The sequence below is a fragment of the Pieris napi genome, chromosome 10 (assembly GCF_905475465.1).
Source record: "Pieris napi chromosome 10, ilPieNapi1.2, whole genome shotgun sequence".
Lineage (NCBI taxonomy): Eukaryota > Metazoa > Arthropoda > Insecta > Lepidoptera > Pieridae > Pieris > Pieris napi.
Genome location: NC_062243.1, coordinates 1,507,519 through 1,530,907, shown reverse-complemented (window position 1 = coordinate 1,530,907; position 23,389 = coordinate 1,507,519). Strand labels below are relative to the sequence as shown.

General features: G+C 32.4%; 1 protein-coding gene across 1 annotated transcript; it reads left to right on the top strand.

Annotated features, from left to right (window-relative positions):
- Positions 1-1,133: 1,133 nt before the first annotated feature.
- Positions 1,134-23,204, top strand: LOC125053384 (membrane alanyl aminopeptidase-like). Its single transcript, XM_047654733.1, has 14 exons — positions 1,134-1,172; positions 1,789-2,306; positions 3,019-3,174; positions 3,497-3,811; positions 4,788-4,971; positions 5,973-6,214; positions 6,485-6,674; positions 7,605-7,794; positions 8,586-8,686; positions 9,866-10,045; positions 19,132-19,313; positions 20,393-20,707; positions 21,432-21,501; positions 22,837-23,204. Exons 1-14 carry the CDS (start codon positions 1,170-1,172, stop codon positions 23,119-23,121), a joined length of 2,931 nt encoding a protein of 976 aa, XP_047510689.1. The 5' UTR covers positions 1,134-1,169; the 3' UTR covers positions 23,122-23,204.
- The last annotated feature ends 185 nt before the right edge of the window (positions 23,205-23,389 follow it).

Genomic DNA, 23,389 nt, shown 5'->3' with positions numbered 1-23,389 from the left:
TTATATATAGAAATCACAATCTATATATAACAATTTTCATACATGAGGGCAATCTTTGGTCAAAGCCTACGAAAATCTACTTCATATATAACTGGGGAAAATCTAACCCAAGATTCTGCATCTTTTCCTTACCACCATATAATACAAAGCTTTAAGGAGCATAATATAAAGTATATTATGTTTTTACGAAAATGTGTCTGTAAAAAAGGCCTATATATTTAAAGTTATCCTAATTAATATATCAAATACAATTGTATTATGATTAGAAATGTTAACAATATTTGTTTATTTCAAATTTGGCACACAACCGACGAATAAATTTGGAAGAAAAATCTATAATTGCTGTCTTGTGACACACCTTTCTTAACTTGCTTTGCATTCATTTCCTAAAAACCAAAAATGGTGATACCATAATATATATTAATTAAACAAAACATAAGTAGCAAAATATAACCCTTGAAATTGAAAATCATACACTATCTAGTGATAACACCAATTCTATTGATAACGAGATGTGATAGGAAATAGACTCATTACGAATTATGATTCCTACAATTATGAAATGTTAATTTTGTGAAAATATTTAAAAAACACATAATAAATTAGCAAAAATCTTAATTTTTCACCAGATTAACGAAATCTATTATTAATTAATAAATAATTAATTAAAACAATATTTCTTTGTACAAAAAAATTACATGAAACTCGAAAATGGAATTCGTAAATGGAGTTTATTCTCCCTTGCAATATACCCTAAGAAGTATATACATAAGCTCTTTCTTGCATAAGTAGATTCCGCTGTATTGTTACCTGCTGAACAGGCATGTTCTGCAATAAGCTTCTCACCTAACATTAGTTGGAATTGCGGTTAAACGTATTTTCAGTTTCATACAGTTTACCATTTCACACTACGATGGAAGAGCATCTATAAGGTATGTACGAATCTATCAAATTCGTCACATAAAAACGTGACTTAAATATAAATAATATCATCAAAAGATAATCCGAATATTTCCTAAATAATAATCAAAATATTAAAGTTATAACGTCATTATTAATATGTCCTTTAAAAGTAATAAATAATTTGGATAAGATAAACGATATCTTAGTATCAATATAATGATAAAGGAAAATCTACCGCCATTATTTATAACTGCAAAAGTGCCACAATGGTGAGTACAGAAATTTAATATACTGAAACAATTATTTAATAATGATAAGAAAACTATAACTTAAAATAGAAAAATAAAACAAATGAATTGTTAATTTGTTTGCAACAATTTGAAACCCACGCCATAAATTTAACATTTGCAAGACAGAAGATGTTTACAATTTTAAATATTTATTTGAATAAAACAAATTATTATTTATAGTAATAATAATAATAATACTTTATTTATTGCAAGAATATGGTACAAAAATGTTAAGGTGGTACAATCGTAAATCGTTCTCATATTCTGCCACACACAATGGCTCGCAAATTTGTCTTAAGGAATTTTACATTTTTAGTCAAAGTCAATTCTTATATTATCTGTATCGTACATATCATACTTTATTAAATTTATATCAATTACATTGTCTCACACATAATCATGTATTGAATCGTAAATTTTTTCCAATATCTATATAATATTAACTATACATTACCATCTATAATAATTATTATAGCTTAAACAATCAAGAATTAGAAAACAGAATAAAGTATCATAAAAACGAAATCAATAAAGTTAAGAAGAACAATAATATTAATATATAAACATATTATGTTATGTATTTTCTCTACTTCAGGCACCCCACTGGTACTGTTTGTTTCTGGGAGTGGTACTCACACAGGGACTTTTCGCTTTAAGCCCGATCCCAGTTCCGGAAGAAGAATGGATAGAGTTTTCAAGGATGTTGAGGGATCCTCAGTACCGTCTCCCAAGAACATCTATCCCGCTGAAGTATCAAGTGACGCTTACGCCATACCTGGATATAACTTCTACTCCCAACGTTACTCCGTTTACATTTGACGGAGAAGTTACCATTGACTTAACTGTTCTAACAGCAACAAATGAAATTGTTTTACACTGTAATGATCTGACAATTCACGAGTTAACATTAACAACAGCCACGGGGATAGCGGTAGCATTAGAAAATAATACATTGACTTGTGAAATGCCGTATAGTTTTCTAAGAGTGCGGGCAATATCACAGTTAACAGCTAATACGCAATATACACTTAAGTCTAGGTTCAGTGGAAATTTGCAAACTAACATGAGAGGGTTCTATAGAAGTTGGTACAAGGATAGCAATGGTCAAAAGAGGTAAGAGCTGCAGATGTTGTACCTATTGTTTGGATTGAAATTCAATATATAATGTATAGCAGAGAAATAGCAACTAACGAATAGGAGTTCTTTCTTTTCTTCTACTTTTAGTGCCTCTCCATTACTGGAGGTCGGCCATCAGCCTCTTGAAGCGTGTCTTGTCCTGTACCAGATGACTCTTACGCAGTTGCAATACCCGTCCGTACTGAATAAGAGTTAGAATATAAATATAGAAGGGTTAATTGTTAGAAGGATATGGGGGTGGGATTTATTATCTTAAATAGACTATCAGATTTAAATCGGTCATTTTAATAGTACATTATAAACACAAAAACTGGTGTAACTTTCTGGGTGACGCGAATTCTAGAAATATCGATGGATCTTTAAATATTGAAGTCAGTCTAATTGAAAACTTAATAAGATTTTTTAAGAGCATTATTTTACATTGATCTAATAAAACTCGACTTAACAAAATATACTTTAATAAAACATTTGGTTTTTAGCTAATCAAGTTAATGATAATAATTATATTTTTTTTAAATGTGACTAAATAATTAAAACATACCTTTTACAAATTAACTATAAAGAACAAAATATGACATTCATCTATCATCTGTATGTTGAGTTGATATACATAAACATGTGCCCATGACAAGTCTATATTTAAATTACATTTTATTCTTTGTGTGGCATAAAATTTTTTAAATTTCAGATGGTTAGGGTCCACACAATTCCAACCAGGTCATGCCCGTCAAGCTTTCCCTTGCTACGATGAACCTAGTTTCAAGGCATTATTTGATATTACTATTATAAGAGATTCGACGTTACAACCAACTGTATCTAATATGCCCATCAAGGCCACCACAAAGTGAGTACAAATACCAAAAAATTTATTGATTAATTTTTAATTATATGTATAAATATTATATGGCTGGAAAGAAGAAGAAAAATTTTGTGGACAAATCTTATCACTTTACATGTAATTAAATCCCCGTAATTTTTTGATAAAATATTTGACTTAACCTAAGAAGACTGTCAAAAGAAAGCATTATAATATGTAGAGTTAACACAACATACTAAAAAAATTCCAGCCGTTTGGATCACTTCTAATTAATTCATTTCATAAACGATTGCTTCTAGAAATATTAATAATAATTGCCAATATTCTCAACGTCTTCGTTTGTTTGCAGTGTCACTGGAAGAGTATCCGAAACCTTCTTCACAACCCCAAAAACATCAACATATTTACTCGGTTTTATAGTTTCTGACTTTGAAATAGTAGCCACAAATAACAACGTTACGCACCCATTCCATATCTATGCACGAACTACTGCGAACAGAACTGGGGACTTTGCACTGGATATGGGAATTAAACTCTTGGATATCATGACGGAGTACACTAACCTTCCATATTACGAAATGGCTCCAAACATTGACATGAAACAGGCAGCAATTCCTGACTTCTCAGCGGGTGCTATGGAAAACTGGGGCATGCTCACATACAGGTATAATATTTGTTAAGGCCGATTTACATTATCTTAGTGTTTAGGAGAGTGCTTTAGTACAACTTGAAAGGCAAGTTCTTTAGCGTAGCGTTTACTAAAGCAAGTAGCGTTTACATGTTTCAACTAAAGTACTATCCTAAAGCACTCTCCTAAACACTAAGATAATGTAAATCGGCCTTTAGATTCCGAGTTTTAATTTAGCGCTGACTGTGACTCTCATATCTCAGAAACCTATTGGATTTGACATACGGTAGTGACATAATTCTAGACACAACAATAGACGTGTGCGTAGTAACATTAGTGCTATTTTAAAGAACAGTGCACATGAACATTCACAATAGGAATACAAGAAAGAAGGGGAAAACTTTTCCAGCCATCTTACAGGTTGCAGAAAATAAATACTTCATTTCTGGGACTAAGTATATGCTGCTATAACATACTTCCTAGTAAAATATTAGAACTGCCTTTAAACAGATTCAAAACACATTAACAAAAAAATTAATGTGTTAAGGTTACAACACAGTTAATGACTACCTAGAAGACAAAATGCGCGTTATCTTTGAAGTGTTGTGTGTGAATATGTGTGTAATGGAGAATGTGGTAAATCACAGAACAGATTTTTATTTTATTTACTTATGTAACTTAAACGGCGTTGTGGTTTATGACATTTTCCTTTGGATAATTGTAATGTAGAGGGAGGGTTAAACTTGCTGAGTTTCTTGACCGTTCTCAGAACAAGGCCTCCTGGTAGTTTTGCGAACGGATGGCGTAGTCTTGCTTTTGACATTTACGAATTTTGACATTCATAAGCATGCCCTAAGACGCATCTAAACTGAATAAATGTATTTTGATTTGATTGATTTGAGTTAATCATCTTGTTACCTATTAAGAAAAAAAACCATTATGTAGATCATGTATTCCAACTGGTATTGTGGATGAACATTCAAAGCTACGAGCTTATAAATAATTATTTTAGGGAAGCTTTTCTACTTTACGACGAAGACAACAGCAACCATTGGTACAAGCAAAGAATTGCGAACGTTATAGGACATGAAGTCGCCCACCAGTGGTTTGGAAACCTAGTCACGTGCTCGTGGTGGGACAATCTGTGGCTGAACGAAGCGTTTGGTAGATTTTATCAATACTATCTAGCTGAAATGGTGAGTTATTGGTTACAAGGTTTCTTAATATGACAGTAATATTTATCAATTAAACTTCATGCCTTTTATATTAATATAGAATACAGATATTAGTACTTGTAGATTAATTTTCTTGAGAAGCGAATTTATTTCGTAATATTATAGCTTAATATAAATTGCTTTTCCGTTGATAAGCAATTTTAATTCGTATGTTAATATAAACCACCAAATAAATATACAATTACTAACATGAACACTTGAATAACACATAGTGCACTAATCTAAAAGATAGATACTAAAATATACATATATTATTTATTTATTTATACTTTATTACCTTAATCAAAAACATACACATAACAAAAATAAAAAAAACAGGTTACAAAAGTTATAAGGCAACGGGCGGCCTTATCGCTAACAAGCGATTTCTTCCAGGCAGCCCTAAACATAACATAAAACTCAACAATCATTTAGATATAGACTGGCAGGTAAACCCGATTATCTAAAAATATGTTCTGATCTCGATGACGTCACTGTTATTATATCCTGCTGACAATAGGGGGTTTAAAAGAACTCCATTAAAATTGGCTTTCATTTACAGATTGTTCTGTATATTTCTGGGTGTTTGGGTGCTACAGTATATGAAGCGTTTTGTATTTTATAATTAGTTCTCTGTGATATATTTTCTTCCAATGAACGTCTTTTATAGTAATTGAGCCTTACATACTGTATCAAATATATTACAATACTGCCTTGCGATTCTGTAACTCACTTTTCGAACTCACACAGCGGTTTTCACAGCGGCGGTCGCGCTCAAATCAGTCGTAAAGCAGTAATTTTACGATTTCGCATTCTGATAAGGTCTTTGTAGTTTAAAGGCCGGCAACGCACCCACTAAAAATGGGTGTCTATGGGCTGCGAAGACTGCCCTTTTTGGTCGTTCCGCAAGCTCATGTGCCCCCCTATTATATAAAAAAAACTATATAAGTAATTTCCTTTTTTATATTTAAAACAAATTTTAGGGTGCTCCAGAAATGGGATTCAACACAAGATTCATTGTTGAACAACTCCGAGTGTCAATGTTATCTGATTCGGTTGATTCTGCGCATGCGCTGACAAACCCTGACGTCAATGATCCAGCTAGTGTGTCAGCACACTTTTCAACCATCACCTATGCAAGAGGCGCATCTATGTTGAGAATGACGCAATACCTTCTCGGTGATGAAACTTTCGTTAAGGGTCTGCGAAAATTCCTAGATGCAAGGTAATAAAAACATCTTTGTTTGAGTAAAGTTTTCTTATAATTAGTTCGATGCTCTTTTATATAAAAAAAAAGTTGTTGTTTGAACAGAAGCATATACTGACGTCACCATTATTAATAATTTATCCCTAGGTCCTATCTTTGTCATTGTTCAACTTTCGTTCCTGTTTTGTCAACAATCGGTTCCTGCCTCTAACTTCCTGTAGTTAAACATATTATACAATTATTGCAACATACATTAGAGGATATTCAAAATGTAATAAATGTCAACAGGAAATTTGACGTAGCAGATCCCAATCACCTCTTCTCTGCCTTGGATGAGGCTGCGAGGGAGGATGGAGCTTTGGCTAATTACGATGGCGTTACCGTCGAATCATACTTCCGGACATGGTCAGAAAGAGCTGGTCATCCACTCCTGACAGTTACTGTTAACCAAACCAGTGGACAAGTTCGCATTAACCAGGTAATTTATCTTGATGATATTTTTAATAAAAAATAAATACAAAGGTCTATATTAAGGTTATAGAATAAGTACCTACTGTTCCTCTAACCTAAAGGTTGGAAGGACTTCCAGCAGTTCGATCACCAACCGACTTCAACCACTGGCTGGTTATTCATCCGGCATAATGGTTCCAGTGGCTGTGGTCGGTTCCTCGGCCGTTTTCTCTTTAAGAAGTTCTTCTCAATATCCGTAGCACCAATATCGCAAACTAAGAGTCGCACAGCCCTGCGATTCTGTAACTCACTTTTCGAACTCACACAGCGGTTTTCGCATCGGCGGTCGCTCTGAAATCAGTCGTGAAGCAGTCATTTTATGATTTGGCTTTCTGAAAAGGTGGGAGCTTGTAGTTTATTGTTATTTAGAATGCCAAATCATAAAATGACTGCTTCACGACTGATTTCAGAGCGACCGCCGATGAGAAAACCGCAGTGTGAGTTCGAAAAATGAGTTACAGAATCGCAGGGCAGTACAACATTTAAACATTTTAATACTAGCGCAAGTAATCGTAGCTAATGGAATTGAAATAGAAATTCGTTATTCGTTTATCTTTTTTTCGAATCAATTAATTAATGACAGAAAAACAATAACTAACCTTAAAATATAAAAACTAAAATATATTATTAAAATCAGTCCCTTTAGGCAAGGTACCGAAGATACTGGCAGCGTTCCCCCTTTGAATAGATAGACTAGTTCTTTGTACGCGATAATTGCCAGCTCTTCGGTCTTCTGTGATGTCGACTAACCTTTTTGCTATATCCTTAAAATGCCTAATAGCGCTAGGACCACATGGACCAAGAGTCTCGACACCGAATGGGGCAAAATCATATTCGGAGCCTAAGTCCCTGTAAATCTTATTATGTATTACTATGACACATTTTGTACTTATAATAGGCTCGCTGGGAACGTGACACAGGAAAGTCGCAATACAGCCAAATCTGGCAAATACCTATAACATGGACTCGGGCTAACGTTTCTGATTTTGATGATCTAAAGCCATCGCTCATGATTACTGAAGCAGCTGCCTCATTTAATAGAGGCACCACCGGTCCTGAATGGATCCTACTTAATAAACAACAAACAAGTAAATATATTTCTTTTCTAAATCCGCATAGAATCTCAATAATACTAATTGATCAAAATACTTTCTAAAAAGTTCCTAACATCTCACCTTACAAATAATGAGGACAGTTTTTCGACTGGTTTCTCTTTAATAAGATTTCAATATGAAATAGATAAATATACCGTAACTCTATAACTGACAATGCCGCGGTTATTAAGCTATCCTATCTTTTAAGTTAGATCAAACTGCACACGGTGTGCAAATTTGATTCATATCGGTTCTGTAGTTTAGGAGTCCATAGCGGACAAACAACGTGACGCGTAATTTATATCTTAATATATATAAATTACGTACGACTCCTAAACTACTTAACCGATTTCTTTCAAATTTGCACACCGTGTGCAGTTTGATCTAACTTAAAAGATAGGATAGCTTACATCTTAATTTATACCCGCATTATTATTTTATAGCAAATTATTTGTTTATTCTTTGACAGTCACAATTCTAACAGATGGTGCTGTGTTGAAAGTACCAACGTATTACATAAGCTATAATTTAATGGCATAACCACCAAATAGCATGGTAGACTGGTGTTCTCCTGCCGTTTCCCTTGAATAGTTTACTATTCTGTAATATAACAAAATCTTAGCCACAGCAATGCTTGGCCGAGTCTGCTAGTAGTTAATAGTTATCTCAATATCGGTAGCGCCAATATCGTAAACTAAGAGTCGCACAATACAAAATTTAAGCTATTTAGACTTTTGCTGTTAATTTAAAAATAGACAGACTTTGATAATATATGTTTTTTTCAGGCTTTTACAGAGTCAATTATGATCATAATAATTGGGTTCTCCTCACAAGAGCCCTTAGAAGTAATTCAAGAACTGCGATTCACGAATTCAACAGGGCTCAGGTAAGCTTAGAATAATAAGAGGTTTATCAGGAAATCTATACCGTCTTATATACTTTATAAACGATCACATATTATATACATAATTACGTAATACGACGTAGTTCTCTAAAAACCCGTAGCGATAATTTCGCAACCTCATTGGGTATTGCCACGACCCACTGGATTATTTTGTTCTATTTGATATTTGGCCTGAATAGTTAATTATTTTATCAAAATTATGGCTCTAGTAATCACGATAATTTATATATACTATCAGAGCTTTATATTTATAATTTATAATATAAGTTATACATTCTTAGTTTATATCTTTAATAGATTTTTTATAAGTAATTAAGAGATATGATTAAAATTAAATACCTTTTAATCTTTATTTTGGAGATATATATTATAATAAATCTTTAATCATGACATTTCTGGATTGAACATAAAACACGATATTATCGTCAATCTTCATTATCTGTTTTGTAGTTTATCGTTGAACGTTAATAATTACTGTATTTTGATTTAAATTTGAATTCATTGTTAAGAATTTAATTAAATTTTCAATTTTGTTATGATCCATTAAGAACTTAAAATATTGTTTAATAACTTTATTTCTCATTACAAACAATTTATTTTTATTTACATGAGAAACTTAATATAATAATATACGAACGAGATACAGGTCGCCATCAGCTATACCAATTTTAGTCTACTAGGCTCAATCTAATATGTATCTTTAATGCCATTTTGAATTGATAAAACACGCTAATATTACGAATTTTGGACGGTAATTGATTAAATAATTGCACACAATACTTTATAGACTTCTTTAAATAATTTGTGCGCGGCTTCGGAAAGATAAGCAAACTCGCTCGACGAGTTTTGCGTTGTATAAATCGGTTGTGTTGTTAAGCTATTGCATAGATTTTATCGCGGGCTTTGAGCGCGGCGACCGAATCAAGAAATTCTGTAACGAAAAAACCTTACGTGTTAGAGTGGGATAGAACGCATACTGCGTATTCCCATCTCTCTGACGAGATCGGTAACGTAGGGTGAGCGGGGCCGGTGCAGCCGGTACGCTTTAGAGTGAGACAGACTATATAGGCGTTTTAGTCTGAGTCTGGTAGTAGTAGATTGAAATAATATCAAAGAAAAAATTCTTAACAAATTGAAGTAATTTTTTATATTATTTTGTAGCTCGTTGATGATCTCTTCAACTTTGCTCGTGCTGGATTACATACATACAACACAACCTTCAACATTCTTTCCTTCTTGGAATTCGAAGATCAGTACACACCGTGGATTTCAGCTATTACCGGTTTCAATTTCGCAAGAAGCCGCTTGGCCTACGATTCTGCTAATTTACAAAAGCTAGACGTAAGTAATAAAGTAAATTTAGTATTAGTCCTGTTTTATGTTTGTATGTACTGCATATCACAGAACGTAGTTGCTGGTCTCCCCAGCAGTTAAATCAACCTCTCGAAATCGATCAGCCCTGCGATTCTGTAACTCACTTCACGAACTCACACAGCGGTTTTCGCATCGGCGGTCGCTCTCAAATCAGTCGTGAACCAGTCATTTTATGATTTGGCATTCTGATTAACAATAAACTTCAAGCTCCCACCTTTTCAGAATGCCAAATCATAAAATGACTGCTTCACGACTGATTTGAGAGCGACCGCCGATGCGAAAACCGCTGTGTGAGTTCGTGAAGTGAGTTACAGAATCGCAGGGCAGCTATAGCATATTAAGGATGTCATTAACGCAGAAGATATACTAACGAACATATGTTTTGAATGTAATTAAGACATAATTTTCCTTTGTAATTCAAGAGTTACTAAAAGTCTTCTATACGTACCTACGGCTCGCTCATCTGCTACTTTTAATGGCTACCTCGCTCTTACAACTTGATTACTAACATTAATGAATATCTTGATATACTTTTCAAGTCTTCCAACTTACCGTAACTTTGTTAATCATTATCTTAAGGGGCCATCCATAAAGTACGTCACACGTTAATGGGGCGGGAGGGTATCACCGAAGTGTGACATCGTGTGACACGTGGGCATTGGGGGGTCAATACTTTTGTGACGTCACATGTTAAAATTTTAAATACTAAAACGCAAAGTTTGGATGTGAATTAAAAATTTTAAAAATTTACGAACTTGATCTATATTTATTAATAATTTAGCATTCTCGCTATGCGATAATCTCTCATGTGTTAGGGCTAGTTGATCTGGTTCTTAGGGTAGGAAATTAAACACTCCAATGATGACTTGATTTACTATATTTCACACACTGACCCTACGTAAAATGTATAAACACCAACTTGAACAAAGGAATTGCCTGTGCGCATGTGCTACAAGCTGTTTTATCCTTTAGTCCCCACTCTGACTCGACCTTCCCACTTCGGGCAGTTATTCGAGTCAATTCGTAACAATTCGTAAATAACCGAACGAGTCAAATGAGTAATTATTGCACATGCGCACTTGTAGCAAAAGAATATGTTTCATAAATTATTTAGAACATTATTAAATAAATAATAAAAGCTAACAGTCGGCCTTTCCTGACAATGTTTGCGTCTCGCAAAAAAAAGATAAACAAAAACAATGCTTTGTAAATTACAACTCAAAACAGAAACAAAATTAATTCTATGTATCTTTTAACTTTCATTCTTGAATTACATCTCTTTAGTTAAATTGAACCTAAATTTAATTTATGTTTATTTATAATGGAATGAAAGATACAGGTATCACCTATTTCACGTCATTAAATATGTATCGGTAGAAATCCCTATTCATCGGCAAAGAAGACATGGGGTGTAGGCCGAGAGAAAAAGCCGGCGTAAAAAACTCTCGGTACTCTTTTAAAATATCAAGTCATCAATAATTAACAATAGTCTTATCATATCATATCTACTGTGACCTCTTTACATTCACAATAGTCTTACATATCTAAAATCTACTGTGACCTCTTCACATTCACAATAGTCTTATATATCCAATCTACTGTGACCTCTTTACATTCACAATAGTCGGACACATCCAAATCTACTGTGACCTCTTTACATTCACAATAGTCTTACATACATACATAACTAAATCTTTTGAGATCTTTTTATGTTCACAATATAGTTTACATGACTAAATCTTTTGAGATCTCTTTATATTTACAATATATTTTACATTAAAGTTCACATCACTAAATGCATTGTGGTCTCTTTAAATTCACCATAAAGTTTACATAACTGAATCTGTTTTGTGATCTCTTTTTATTCACAATAAAGTTTACATAAATAAATCTGTTTTATCTCTTTACATTTAAAATAAAGTTAACATAACTAAATGCATTGTGATCTTTTTAAATTCACAATAAAGTTTACATAAGTAAATCTGTTTTATCTCTTTGCATTTAAAATAAAGTTTATATTACTAAATGTATTATGATCTCTTTATATTCACAATAAAGTTTACATAACTAAATGCATTGTGATCTCATTAAATTCACAATAAAGTTTACATAAGTAAATTTGTTTTATCTCTTTACATTTAAAATAAAATTTACGTAACTAAATGTATTGTGATCTCATTAAATTCACAATAAAGTTTACATAAGTAAATCTGTTTTATCTCTTTACATTTAAAATAAAGTTTACATAACTAAATGCATTGTGATCTCATTAAATTCACAATAAAGTTTACATAAGTGAATCTGTTTTATCTCTTTACATTTAAAATAAAGTTTACGTAACTAAATGTATTGTGATCTCATTAAATTCACAATAAAGTTTACATAAGTAAATCTGTTTTATCTCTTTACATTTAAAATAAAGTTTACGTAACTAAATGTATTGTGATCTTTTTATGCATTGTGATCTTTAAAATTCACAATAAAGTTAACATAACTAAATCTGTTTTATATCTTTATATTTAAAATAAAGTTAACATAACTAAATGCATTGTGATCTCTTAATATTCACAATAAAGTTTATATGACTAAATCTATTGTGATCTCTTTATATTTACAATAAAGTTTACATTACTATATATATTGTGATCTCTTAATATTCACAATAAAGTTTATATAACTATATCTATTGTGATCTCTTAATATTCACAATAAAGTTTATATAACTATATCTATTGTGATATTTTTATTTTCAAAATAAAGTTTACATAACTAAATGCATTGTGATATTAGATTTAGTTATGTAAACTACCCATATTCACAATAAAGTTTATATAACTATATCTATTGTGATCTCTTAATATTCAAAATATAGTTTACATAACTAAATCCTTTGAGATATCTTTATATTCACAATAAAGTCCTACATAACTGAAACTACTGTGATCTTTTAAGATCACAATAAAGTTTTACCAAACTAAGTCCATTATGATCTCTTTATATTCACAATAGTGAATTTATCATGTGAAATTGATATTCGTATATGTTTTAATTGTACTTTATAATTTATATATTTTTTTGTAAAACTTATGTTTACATTAATTGTCACACATTTAAGATGTAAGATTTTGTAAAATAATCAGCAGATTCAGTACTGTGTGTGATGTCGTAAGCTTATTAACTAAATAAATAAATAAATATTCTAGTCTATGTCAATTATACGAATAAATAGTGCGTGAGTACAAGGTACACATGTCAAAAGTGAAACTTCTTTGTAGATTAATTATTGAGTAATTAAGCTGACCAAATCCCATAATTTAATTTTCCCAGTCTTTCTATATTATTAAATGATACCAAGGCTAATTAAAAACCAGAGCTAAAATTAGTTAAATTAGTTCAATAATATAAGAAATTACTATCATAATTGCTAACTAATGTCCACATTTTGTAAAATAGCCAACTGGGTCTTAGCAAAAGGTCCAAAACCAACAAAAAAAAAATGGTAATTTTTTCCCATAATAAAATAATAATGATATTGATATGTATTAAAAACACCATCGGTGTTCAAGTCTCAATCGCTCTCTCCCTCTTTTCTTTGACAAAAACGCTGCAGATTTTCGTGCAGACTTCAGAAAAAATACTTATCGAAAGCACAACAAATACTTGAACTATTACTACTACAACCCTACTTCTTTAGAGTATTATTTTTCATCAACATATTTCAACGCACTCAAAACTTACTTATTATATTAAGCCATCACTTTTATTAGGATACTATCACTTCTGGAGATGAATTAAATGTGAAATTACTTTATCAAATAATTTGTAATTGGTAACCGATCAAGATGATACAATAATTTTCTTACATTATTAAATTTCATTACAACATTTAATCAATTCTGTTTTAAGATATTTTATCATCAGACATAATGAAAGTATTTCATATCCATTATTAAGACCAATAACAAAAATAAAATAAAAAAAAACTAACCAAGTATTGATTGGTTTGTAGGGAATACATAATATGTTAAAAGGTCATATGTAATTTTGAATTTCTAAGCACATAGCCACAGTACACAAAAAGAACAACAGCCTTAGCAAGCAAGTTAAACTGTCGACATGACGTGACATCGAAGTTTCAGATTTGTTAATGAAATTGAGACTTATGTCTGTTTGATGCTGTATCAAAAAGCAACCCTTTGTAATATACTCAAAGTGATTTACCGCAAAAGAAATGTCATGAAAGACTAGGCTCTGCAGTATGTTAACATTCAGCAGAGTCTTACTCATTTGAAGTAAATCAAACTTCTTTATCAGCAATGCCAACTTTGAATGCTCCCATTTAACATGGTGCATGTAAAATTGACTACGGGAGGATTACTAATTCCTCCTTAAAACCTAAACTTGCGAATGCTTGCTTCTTATATATTTTAAATCTCTAAGCAGCAAAAAAAAAATAATAATATTAATACCTCATAATATACAGTCTTACTGTGTCGTTGTCCTATAGAGTCATCTTACCAGGTCATCTTTTTCATCTTTGCTACCCTTGCTCTCACTTAAAACTAGAAATACCATCAGCTTTCTAATAGTACCCTGATGCGAGGCCCTGTGTAATACAACACCCATGACTGAAATATTATCCAATTGATTATTATCGATTCGCGGTAGAGGGCTCGTTTGTTGTTCTCATGTTAAGATCTAGAAAAATCAAAGCAAAATCAATTCTATTTTAACGGGCAAAATGCACAGCCTAGGACAGTGCACAAATTACCAGTCCTTCAGTTCTGGTTTTTTATTTTTCCGTTCCCAGTTTGATACTCTGTAATATAATTGTCGCTTAGCTTTATCTTAATTTCTGTACAAGTTTTAAAACCAATCCCTAAAAATTATTTGAAGAATCCCTCAACAAATAAGTATCTATAGTTTCATTCCATTTCCTTATTAACGTTAATCATTAATATATTAACAAATTAACGACTATTCAACAGTAATAGCGCTTTTACTGTTATCATTCTTATTAAATTCATTTCACCATGTCAAAGCGCCAAATGGCGCCAATGTCGGCTGCCATTATCACAATATCGCATTAAGCAATCAACATCAAATTCATAACTATTAATACCTGCGGTATAAACGAAAGGTAGAGGTAAGAAAAAGTAGACCGAAGCATTTTATTACTACTTCAATACCTATGAAACTGAAAAACAATCAATGTTAAACTCATCATTTGACACTCAAAACATTTTCGTTTTCCTCTTGAGATTCTAGACATCAAATTTGTTCTGAATCTTTCTTTGAAGTAACGCTACATTTGTCCAATCGATTTTAAGAAATATCTTCTATGTTTGGACTACCGATCTACTAATTGTCTCGCCACGGACTTAAATTTGTAGCCTTTTCGTGAGATATACGTAAACTATCATTTAGACCGTACACCGATATTATTATGCGTCACCTTACTTTGTAGTGCTGTGAGGCAACGCCTGCGTAGCCACTCGATCTGCTGCAGCTTCGTGGTAAGTTTAACTTACGACTGCCCTATAGCCTGCACCTACTGCATTGGAAAGCAAGCTGCTTTAGTCTCACCAATGAAACAACCATAAGGTTCGACTTCTATATGCCTCGTCCCTAAAACGACTTCGTAACTCAGGACTAAAACCCTGGATTCTTATTGGGTCTAGTCATACTGGAAACAATCGTTACACAAAAGAAAAACATTGTACATTATTACTCCAGCCATCTTAATCTATAAGGATTGGCGTCGATTCTAAGTAACAAAGACACTCTATAAAATCAAATAATTTTTTTATTAATACATATATTTAAGATAGTTTAGAATATTATTCAACGTAGTAATAAAAAAAAAAAAATTGTTTGTATTGATTATATATATAAAACATTTAAGCTTTAATTACCAATAAAATATACTTCAAACAATACGTTTCAATTGAATTTTCGTATAACAAAGTCATAATATGATATTAAACTAACCTTCTACGATAAATGGCGAAAAATTATTGTAAAATTTATTACTTTTGTAAATACCTTAATATTAAACTAACTGAACTTCTAAAAATGAATAATTATTTTAAAGTAAATTATATATGTAAAAACCTTATTATAATAACAGTCACTAAATAATTTCTAAAAATGGTATAAAATATATATAAAAAAAATTTAAATAATTAGTTCTGAAAAAATATTATAATATTAAACAGACTTGAAACTTCTAAAAATAATAAATTAATTAAATGTAACTTATTATAATATTCAACTTGCCAAATAATTTCAAAAATGGTAAAACATTTATAATAAAGTAGTCTGTAAAAATAAAACTTTATTAAAATATTCAACTCACCAAAGAACCTCTAAAAAAAATGGTAAAATTATTATTATAAAAAATAAATTAGTTATGTAAGAAACTTATTATATTATTAAATCGGCTTGGAACTTCTAAAAATAATAAATTAATTAAATGTATCTTATTATAACATTCAAGTTGCCTAATAATTTCAAAAATGGTAAAACCTTTATAATAAAGTAGTCTGTAAAAATAAAACTTTATTAAAATATTCAACTCACCAAAGAACCTCTAAAAAAAATGGTAAAATTAAAATAAATTAGTTCTGTAAGAAACTTATTATAATATTAAATCAGCTTGGAACATCTAAACATAATAAATTAATTAAATGTATCTTATTTTAATATTCAAGTTGCCTAATAATTAAAAAAAAAAAATGGTAAAACATTTATAATAAAGTAGTCTGTAAAAATAAAACTTTATTAAAATATTCAACTCACCAAATAACCTCTAAAAAAAAAATTGTTAAAATATGAGACAAAATTAAACTAATTACTTGTGTAATCTGTCGTAAATCTTAATATATAAATTACGTGTCACGTTGTTTGTCCACTATCGACTCCTGACTACCGAACCGATATCAAATAATTTGCACACCGTGTGCAGTTTGATCTAACTTAAAAGATAGGATAGCTTACATTTCAATTTATATTATTTTATTGCAAAATATTTGTTTATTATTGAACAGTCACAATTCTAACAGATGGCGCTGTGTTGAAAGTACCAACGTTTCACATAAGCTACAATTCAACGGCATAACAACCAATAAAGCATGGTGGTCCCCATGACTAGTGTTCTCCTACCGTCTCCCTTGAATAGTTTACTACTATGTAATATAAGAAAAACCTTAGCCACAGCAACGCGCTTGGCCGGTCTGCTAGTATCTTATAATAATGATTCAATTTATTTCAACTAAACCGACGGTAAGTATTATAAAAATATGTAATGTAACAGCTTTAAAATAAATAACGTTATATGTTTTACAGGACAGGTTCGGTGGCCGTCGATGCATAACTCATAGCAAAATCCCGAGTACATACCTCGCCATAATGTCTCCCTACCAGAACGTTTCTTAAACACGCAGTAAACACTCACTATAAAATTCTAATTAGTGGACGTAACTACATATTATCAATTATAATTATCAAAAACTATATATAAAAGTACATCTAACGTAACTCGAGTAAATCTCAACAAAGACTAATAAAAACATATGAGGATCGGCCGAGTAAAAATATTTGGGATCACCCTCATCAAATATTATAAAATTATGTATTTCGAACACTCGTATAGGATTTATTTTCTTCCATTTATGTTAGGTAGGTATGAAGGACTTCAGCTGGGAAGTTTTGATTTTCATCGATATAAGACGACAAGACAGGGCCGACGGGTTATAGTTGGTAAAAAAAATTAGATAACCTAAAACAGCACAGTCCCACACTTCCTACGCAATAGCACAGTCTTCCGTTAGTAAAAATACAAAACTTCATAATCGTAAGCTAGGTTTCATAACAAATGTAACTAATTTACCTTCAAAGGTGTAATAAAAATAATAAAAAAAAGAGTACCTACATCTTTAGGTTACAAGATGTAGAAAGGAAAAAAAAATCGCATACCTCGTGGGCGTTAATCCTTTACACCAAGGATATGATATACCATATCAGTTTACCTCGATGGCATCCCGCTCTTCTGATTTGTTAGGGCTAGTTGATCTGGTTCTTAGGGTAGGAAATTAAACACTCCAATGATGACTTGATTTACTATATTCCACACACTGACCCTACGTAAAATGTATAAACACCAACTTGAACAAAGGAATTGCCTGTGCGCATGTGCTACAAGCTGTTTTATCCTTTAGTCCCCACTCTGACTCGACCTTCCCACTTCGGGCAGTTATTCGAGTCAATTCGTAACAATTCGTAAATAACCGAACGAGTCAAATGAGTAATTATTGCACATGCGCACTTGTAGCAAAAGAATATGTTTCATAAATTATTTAGAACATTATTAAATAAATAATAAAAGCTAACACATGCAACGTCATTTAACTTCTAGAAGGACGTTGTAATGCAAGTGAGACACTCAAATTCACGAGAGTTTTGAATGGTAAGGATTTCAAGATAAATTTAAAAAATGTGTAACGTCACATCAGGACGGGGGGGTTATAAAAATATGACAATCTGTGACAAGGACGGGGGGAGGGGTCCTAAAATTCGTGTGACGTACTTTATGGATGGCCCCTAATGAGGTTTAAATTTTCATTAAATTTTTATTATAATTACTTTTTTAGTTATTCTTTTTTATTTTTTTATTTTGTGGTTGCTTGTTAATTATTTTTCCTTGCTAGCCTGCTTATGTTCTGATATAATTTATGTGTATCTATGTAAAATTTGTGATGTCATATTTTCTTGTATAATTTTATTCATACACGTTGTTTTAGAACTTATAAATAAATACCAAAATTACGCAATTAGAGATAAAAATCTTGAGTGTATAAGTTGAATCTCACTAAACTTATGGTGAATTAATTTGTAAACAATGAAATTCCTCAAATTATGTGTGTCCAAACAAACAAGAAATCGATACACACCTGTATCCTATATAATAATAATAATAGACTTAATTAGTTATACGCTGAGCACATCATACACCAGTAAAATAATCTCACCTCAAACCATTTTGTGAATTACAGAACCTTATTTTAAGTCTAAGTAAAGCCATTGTAGCTCGTTTAGGCTACGTTGAACAACCAGGAGAGCCTTTCCTTGATGGTTTACTTCGGACGAGTGTGATGAATTTCCTCTGCAATATCGGTGACGAACAATGCCTTTCTACCGCTAAAACTACTTTCGAACAATGGAAAAATGGAGGAAGGTTAGTTTTTTAAGTGAAACTACTTTAGGCGCATGAAGGTAACATTTTTACGGATGAAACGCAATAATAATAATATTAGCGTCACGAAGATTTGCAGCGTTTTTGTCGATGAAAATGAGAGAGCGATTGAGAGAGAGAGAGTGAGAAGGGCGAATTACCTTATAGAAAATCTAATTTTAAAATCTCGAATAGAGATTTTTGAAATATTAGTATTTTATGCAAAATAATGTATTGAAATATCAAATTACTATTGATATTGAAGTCTCGGAAATCTAAAGTTTTAGACTTGTATAAATATGAACAAGACTTGAAAATTAGTTTACCAAAGAAGTTTTACACGTTAGAATGTAATGCGTGTACGCACGAATTTTTTTATAGAACAACAGCAAACGGGCAGGAGACTCATCTGATGTTAAGTGATACCACCGCCCATGGACACTCTCAATGCCAGAGGGCTCGCGAGTGCGTTGCCGGCCGTAACAACGGTTTATGCTATAAATTTGCTTCTCAATACAGAAATTTGAGTATTTAGCAAAGTAGTGTATATGCATGCCTGAAAGAAATGGGTTAAGCAGTTGACACTGCCGTTGAAGACTGATGTTTAGATGTTTCTTCGAAATATAAACCTAGGAAGAGACGATGTATGCTTTATTCTTTTGATTTGAACCGACAATTACATAAATTATCCTAAATTATTAATCAGATTAAGCTTCGTTACTTAGAATAATTATGTGTTTTAAAATAAAAAATAAATAAATCAGTGGCGCTACAACCACTTTAGGTCTTGGACTCTGATTTCTAAATTTGTTTCACGATCATTTTTAAATAAAGGCAAGTAGGTGATCAGCCTCCATTGCCTGATACACGCCGTCGACTTTTTGGGTCTAAGACATGCCGGTTTCCTCACGATGTTGTCCTTTACCGTTCGAGCAAATGTTACATGCGTACATAGGAAGAAAGTCCATTAGTGCACAGCCGGGGATCGAACCTACGACCTCAGGTGTGAGAGTCGCACGCTGAAGTCACTAGGCCAACACTGCTCAATTATGTGTATTACTCTGATAAATAAAACTTTTCAGAATTTACCCGAATATGCGCCCATGGGTCTACTGTAATGGTCTTCGCCAGGGTACAGCTGAAGATTTCACATTCTTCTGGAATAAATACCTTGACGAACAACTCGCCACTGAAGTGGTAGTTATGCTGACTGCGGCTGGTTGTACTAAAGACACAGCTGGTTTGGAAACATTCTTGAGTGCTATCATAAACGCTGATGAAATTATCAGACCTCAAGATGTGTCAACAGCTTTAAGTTCAGCAGTAACTAGTAATGAAGAAAATACTATGAAAGTATTGAATTGGTTGAAGAGAAACATCGCTCAAGTTAATAGCAGGTAAGATTTATTCTTGGATAAAAGCTTTTAATACAATCAATTTATTTTTTTATTAATTGAAAAACAGCCAAGAATTGAAACTTAGACTAACGTAATACCTCAAAGTACAAATAACATTACTATTTGAGTTTAAAAAACTTCTTAATTTCCTATTTATGTACCCCGGTCTTCTTAAATCTGTCAAATTTTGGCTAATACTGCCTTGCGATTCTGTATTCGCAGCGGCGGTTGCGATCAAATCAGTCGTGAAGCAGTCACTTTACGTTTTGGCATTCTGATAAACAATAAACTACAAGCTCCTTCCTTATCAGAAACCGCAGTGAGAGTTCGAAAAGTGAGTTACAGAATCGCAAGGCTGGTGTGAAACTGAGGTAATGGTTACGCAGCGAAAGATATGGATAATACATAAACATTTACTTACATTCAAGTGTATTTTGTATAGATCTTAGGTATTATTTTAATATTCAGTAACTATTAGTATTTTAATGTTCAGTTGACATTTTATAGCATTTCTTCAAACATACGTAAACTTTTGAGATTAATCGATTGATTGAAATGAGCTTTGAAGCTCGTTGCTTTTATTGCAATATTGTCTTTCCCACTAGGAGTAAGTTTTAATAACATAGAAGGTTACATTTGTGCACAGCCATGGTTCAAAAGCAATATAAAAATAGATAGACAATAATGCTCACTTCTGTATTATGAATTAATTTATTTTTAATAGACTCGGCAGTGCATCGACGTTTATCAGCAACATTGGTGGCCGGCTCCGCAATGAAGCACAAATAACTGAGGTAATAACGATATGAGGTGAAAAACAAAAAAAAAGGTTTTAGGCTTATATCCAAAAAAATATATACATCCGTATGATATAATGCTCTTATTCCGGTAACCGTGACTAAACATATTTTTTTCTTAAATGTGAAAATTGCTTTATTATCGTATATGAAATATTTTTTATTTAATTAGATATATAACACAATTAAACAATATTTACAGATTGCTTAACACGTTCACTGCGGCAAGTAAAATCATAATTTTTCATCAGGTGCGGCGGCGGGCCAAAATGCGCCCCCAATGATATTTACGCCGGTGCGTGGCAGGTCTTTCTAGACCCAACAGTACTAGGATAGATTAAATTGCTCTAACTTTGTGGAAACATAATGTATTCGTTTTTTTTTTATATTGTTAGAATGACCTTGAACCCAACTTCCTTAGGTTTGATTCGCCCCAGGATCTGGCAAACAGGAAATGAGAAATAAAGCAGGAAAAGCGGCAGGCCGATATCGACCTGAACCGCACTAGAATATATTTTTAGTAGTGATGGGACAGAGAAATATCGAAAATAAAACAGAATTATCGTAAAGGAACTGAAAAATGTATTTTATTACTTATGTTTGCCTGTCTTGGAAACAGAAATACTTTTTATTTTTCTTAGTGGAAAATATTTCTTCACTGTTGTCACTATCACTGTCAATAACTGCAAGGCGAATTACTCTATTTTCCTAAATTTGTATTTTTCTTGTATTGCTTGCCATCGTTGATTATATCGAACGCTACGTTAGATCAGTTAGATAGCACAACACTAACTAGCCGGGCGCGCGCTCAGTGCGGTATCGGGTCGCCAGCTGCCTGTTGGGAGGGCGGGCTGAAATAGGCCCACTGCCGCACTCAGCGGATGCAAAGCAGCGTCAGTGCGTGGTAGGTCGATAAAAGCCTGCCGTTATGTTTTGATGGGGAAAACCTACAATTTTGACCACAAGATGAAATATATATTTGTCCCTGTCGAATTTTTACAAACACCTGAGATAATCGTTACGCACCAGCGAGAGGGACATAGATTTCTTCGTCCGCACCAGCGGAAATACCGCGGCAGGCTGATATCGGCCTGTTACGCAGTGAACGTGTTAACCTACAAAGTAATAATTAAAATTATTAAAAATAAAAAAACTAATTCAAAAAGTTTGGTCCCTGTGGTAGTGTACCTTTAACGCTTGCAGTATTTCCTCAATTAATGCCATAATTATATATCACTGACCCAGATTCAGTCCTAAATATAGCTTTTTATTATGTATTGTTTGTATTTAGTATGTAACTTTAATTTTTTAACTTAAATTTTTAATTTTCAGTTCCAAAGCTGGCTTGACGAGAATCGCGAAATCCTTGGTGCTGCGTACACGACTGGTATTAACTCTATTGCAACTACCAGACGTAACATGGCCTGGTCAGCTAATAGACTTAGCGAGTTCACCACTTACTTCGATAAAGGCTATGTTGAGGAAGAACTAGATTTGGATGAAGCTGAAGAAGTAGAAGAAGAAGACCCTGAAGAGGACACTGGTGATGACGCCAGCGCTGCAGCATTGAGCACCGTTTTGCTTCTTATAACTGTTTCTATTAATATGTATGCGTAATTTAACATAGCGTAACTGATTTGGAAAAGAGCATGAGAATGTATATCATAAGACAATGATTAAATTATTTTTGTACAAGAAAACGATGTACTTTTGTATTGGTCTTTTCACCACACCAACACTTTATAAACAAACAGTTTATTTACACCTCCAGTTGATCGAGTTATGTATATTCAATGTAATGTCATGAACTACCTGAGAACTGTGAGACCTCTTTAAGTTACTTAAATTTAAAAGTTATTAGATTCATCCACTTTCACCGTTAAAA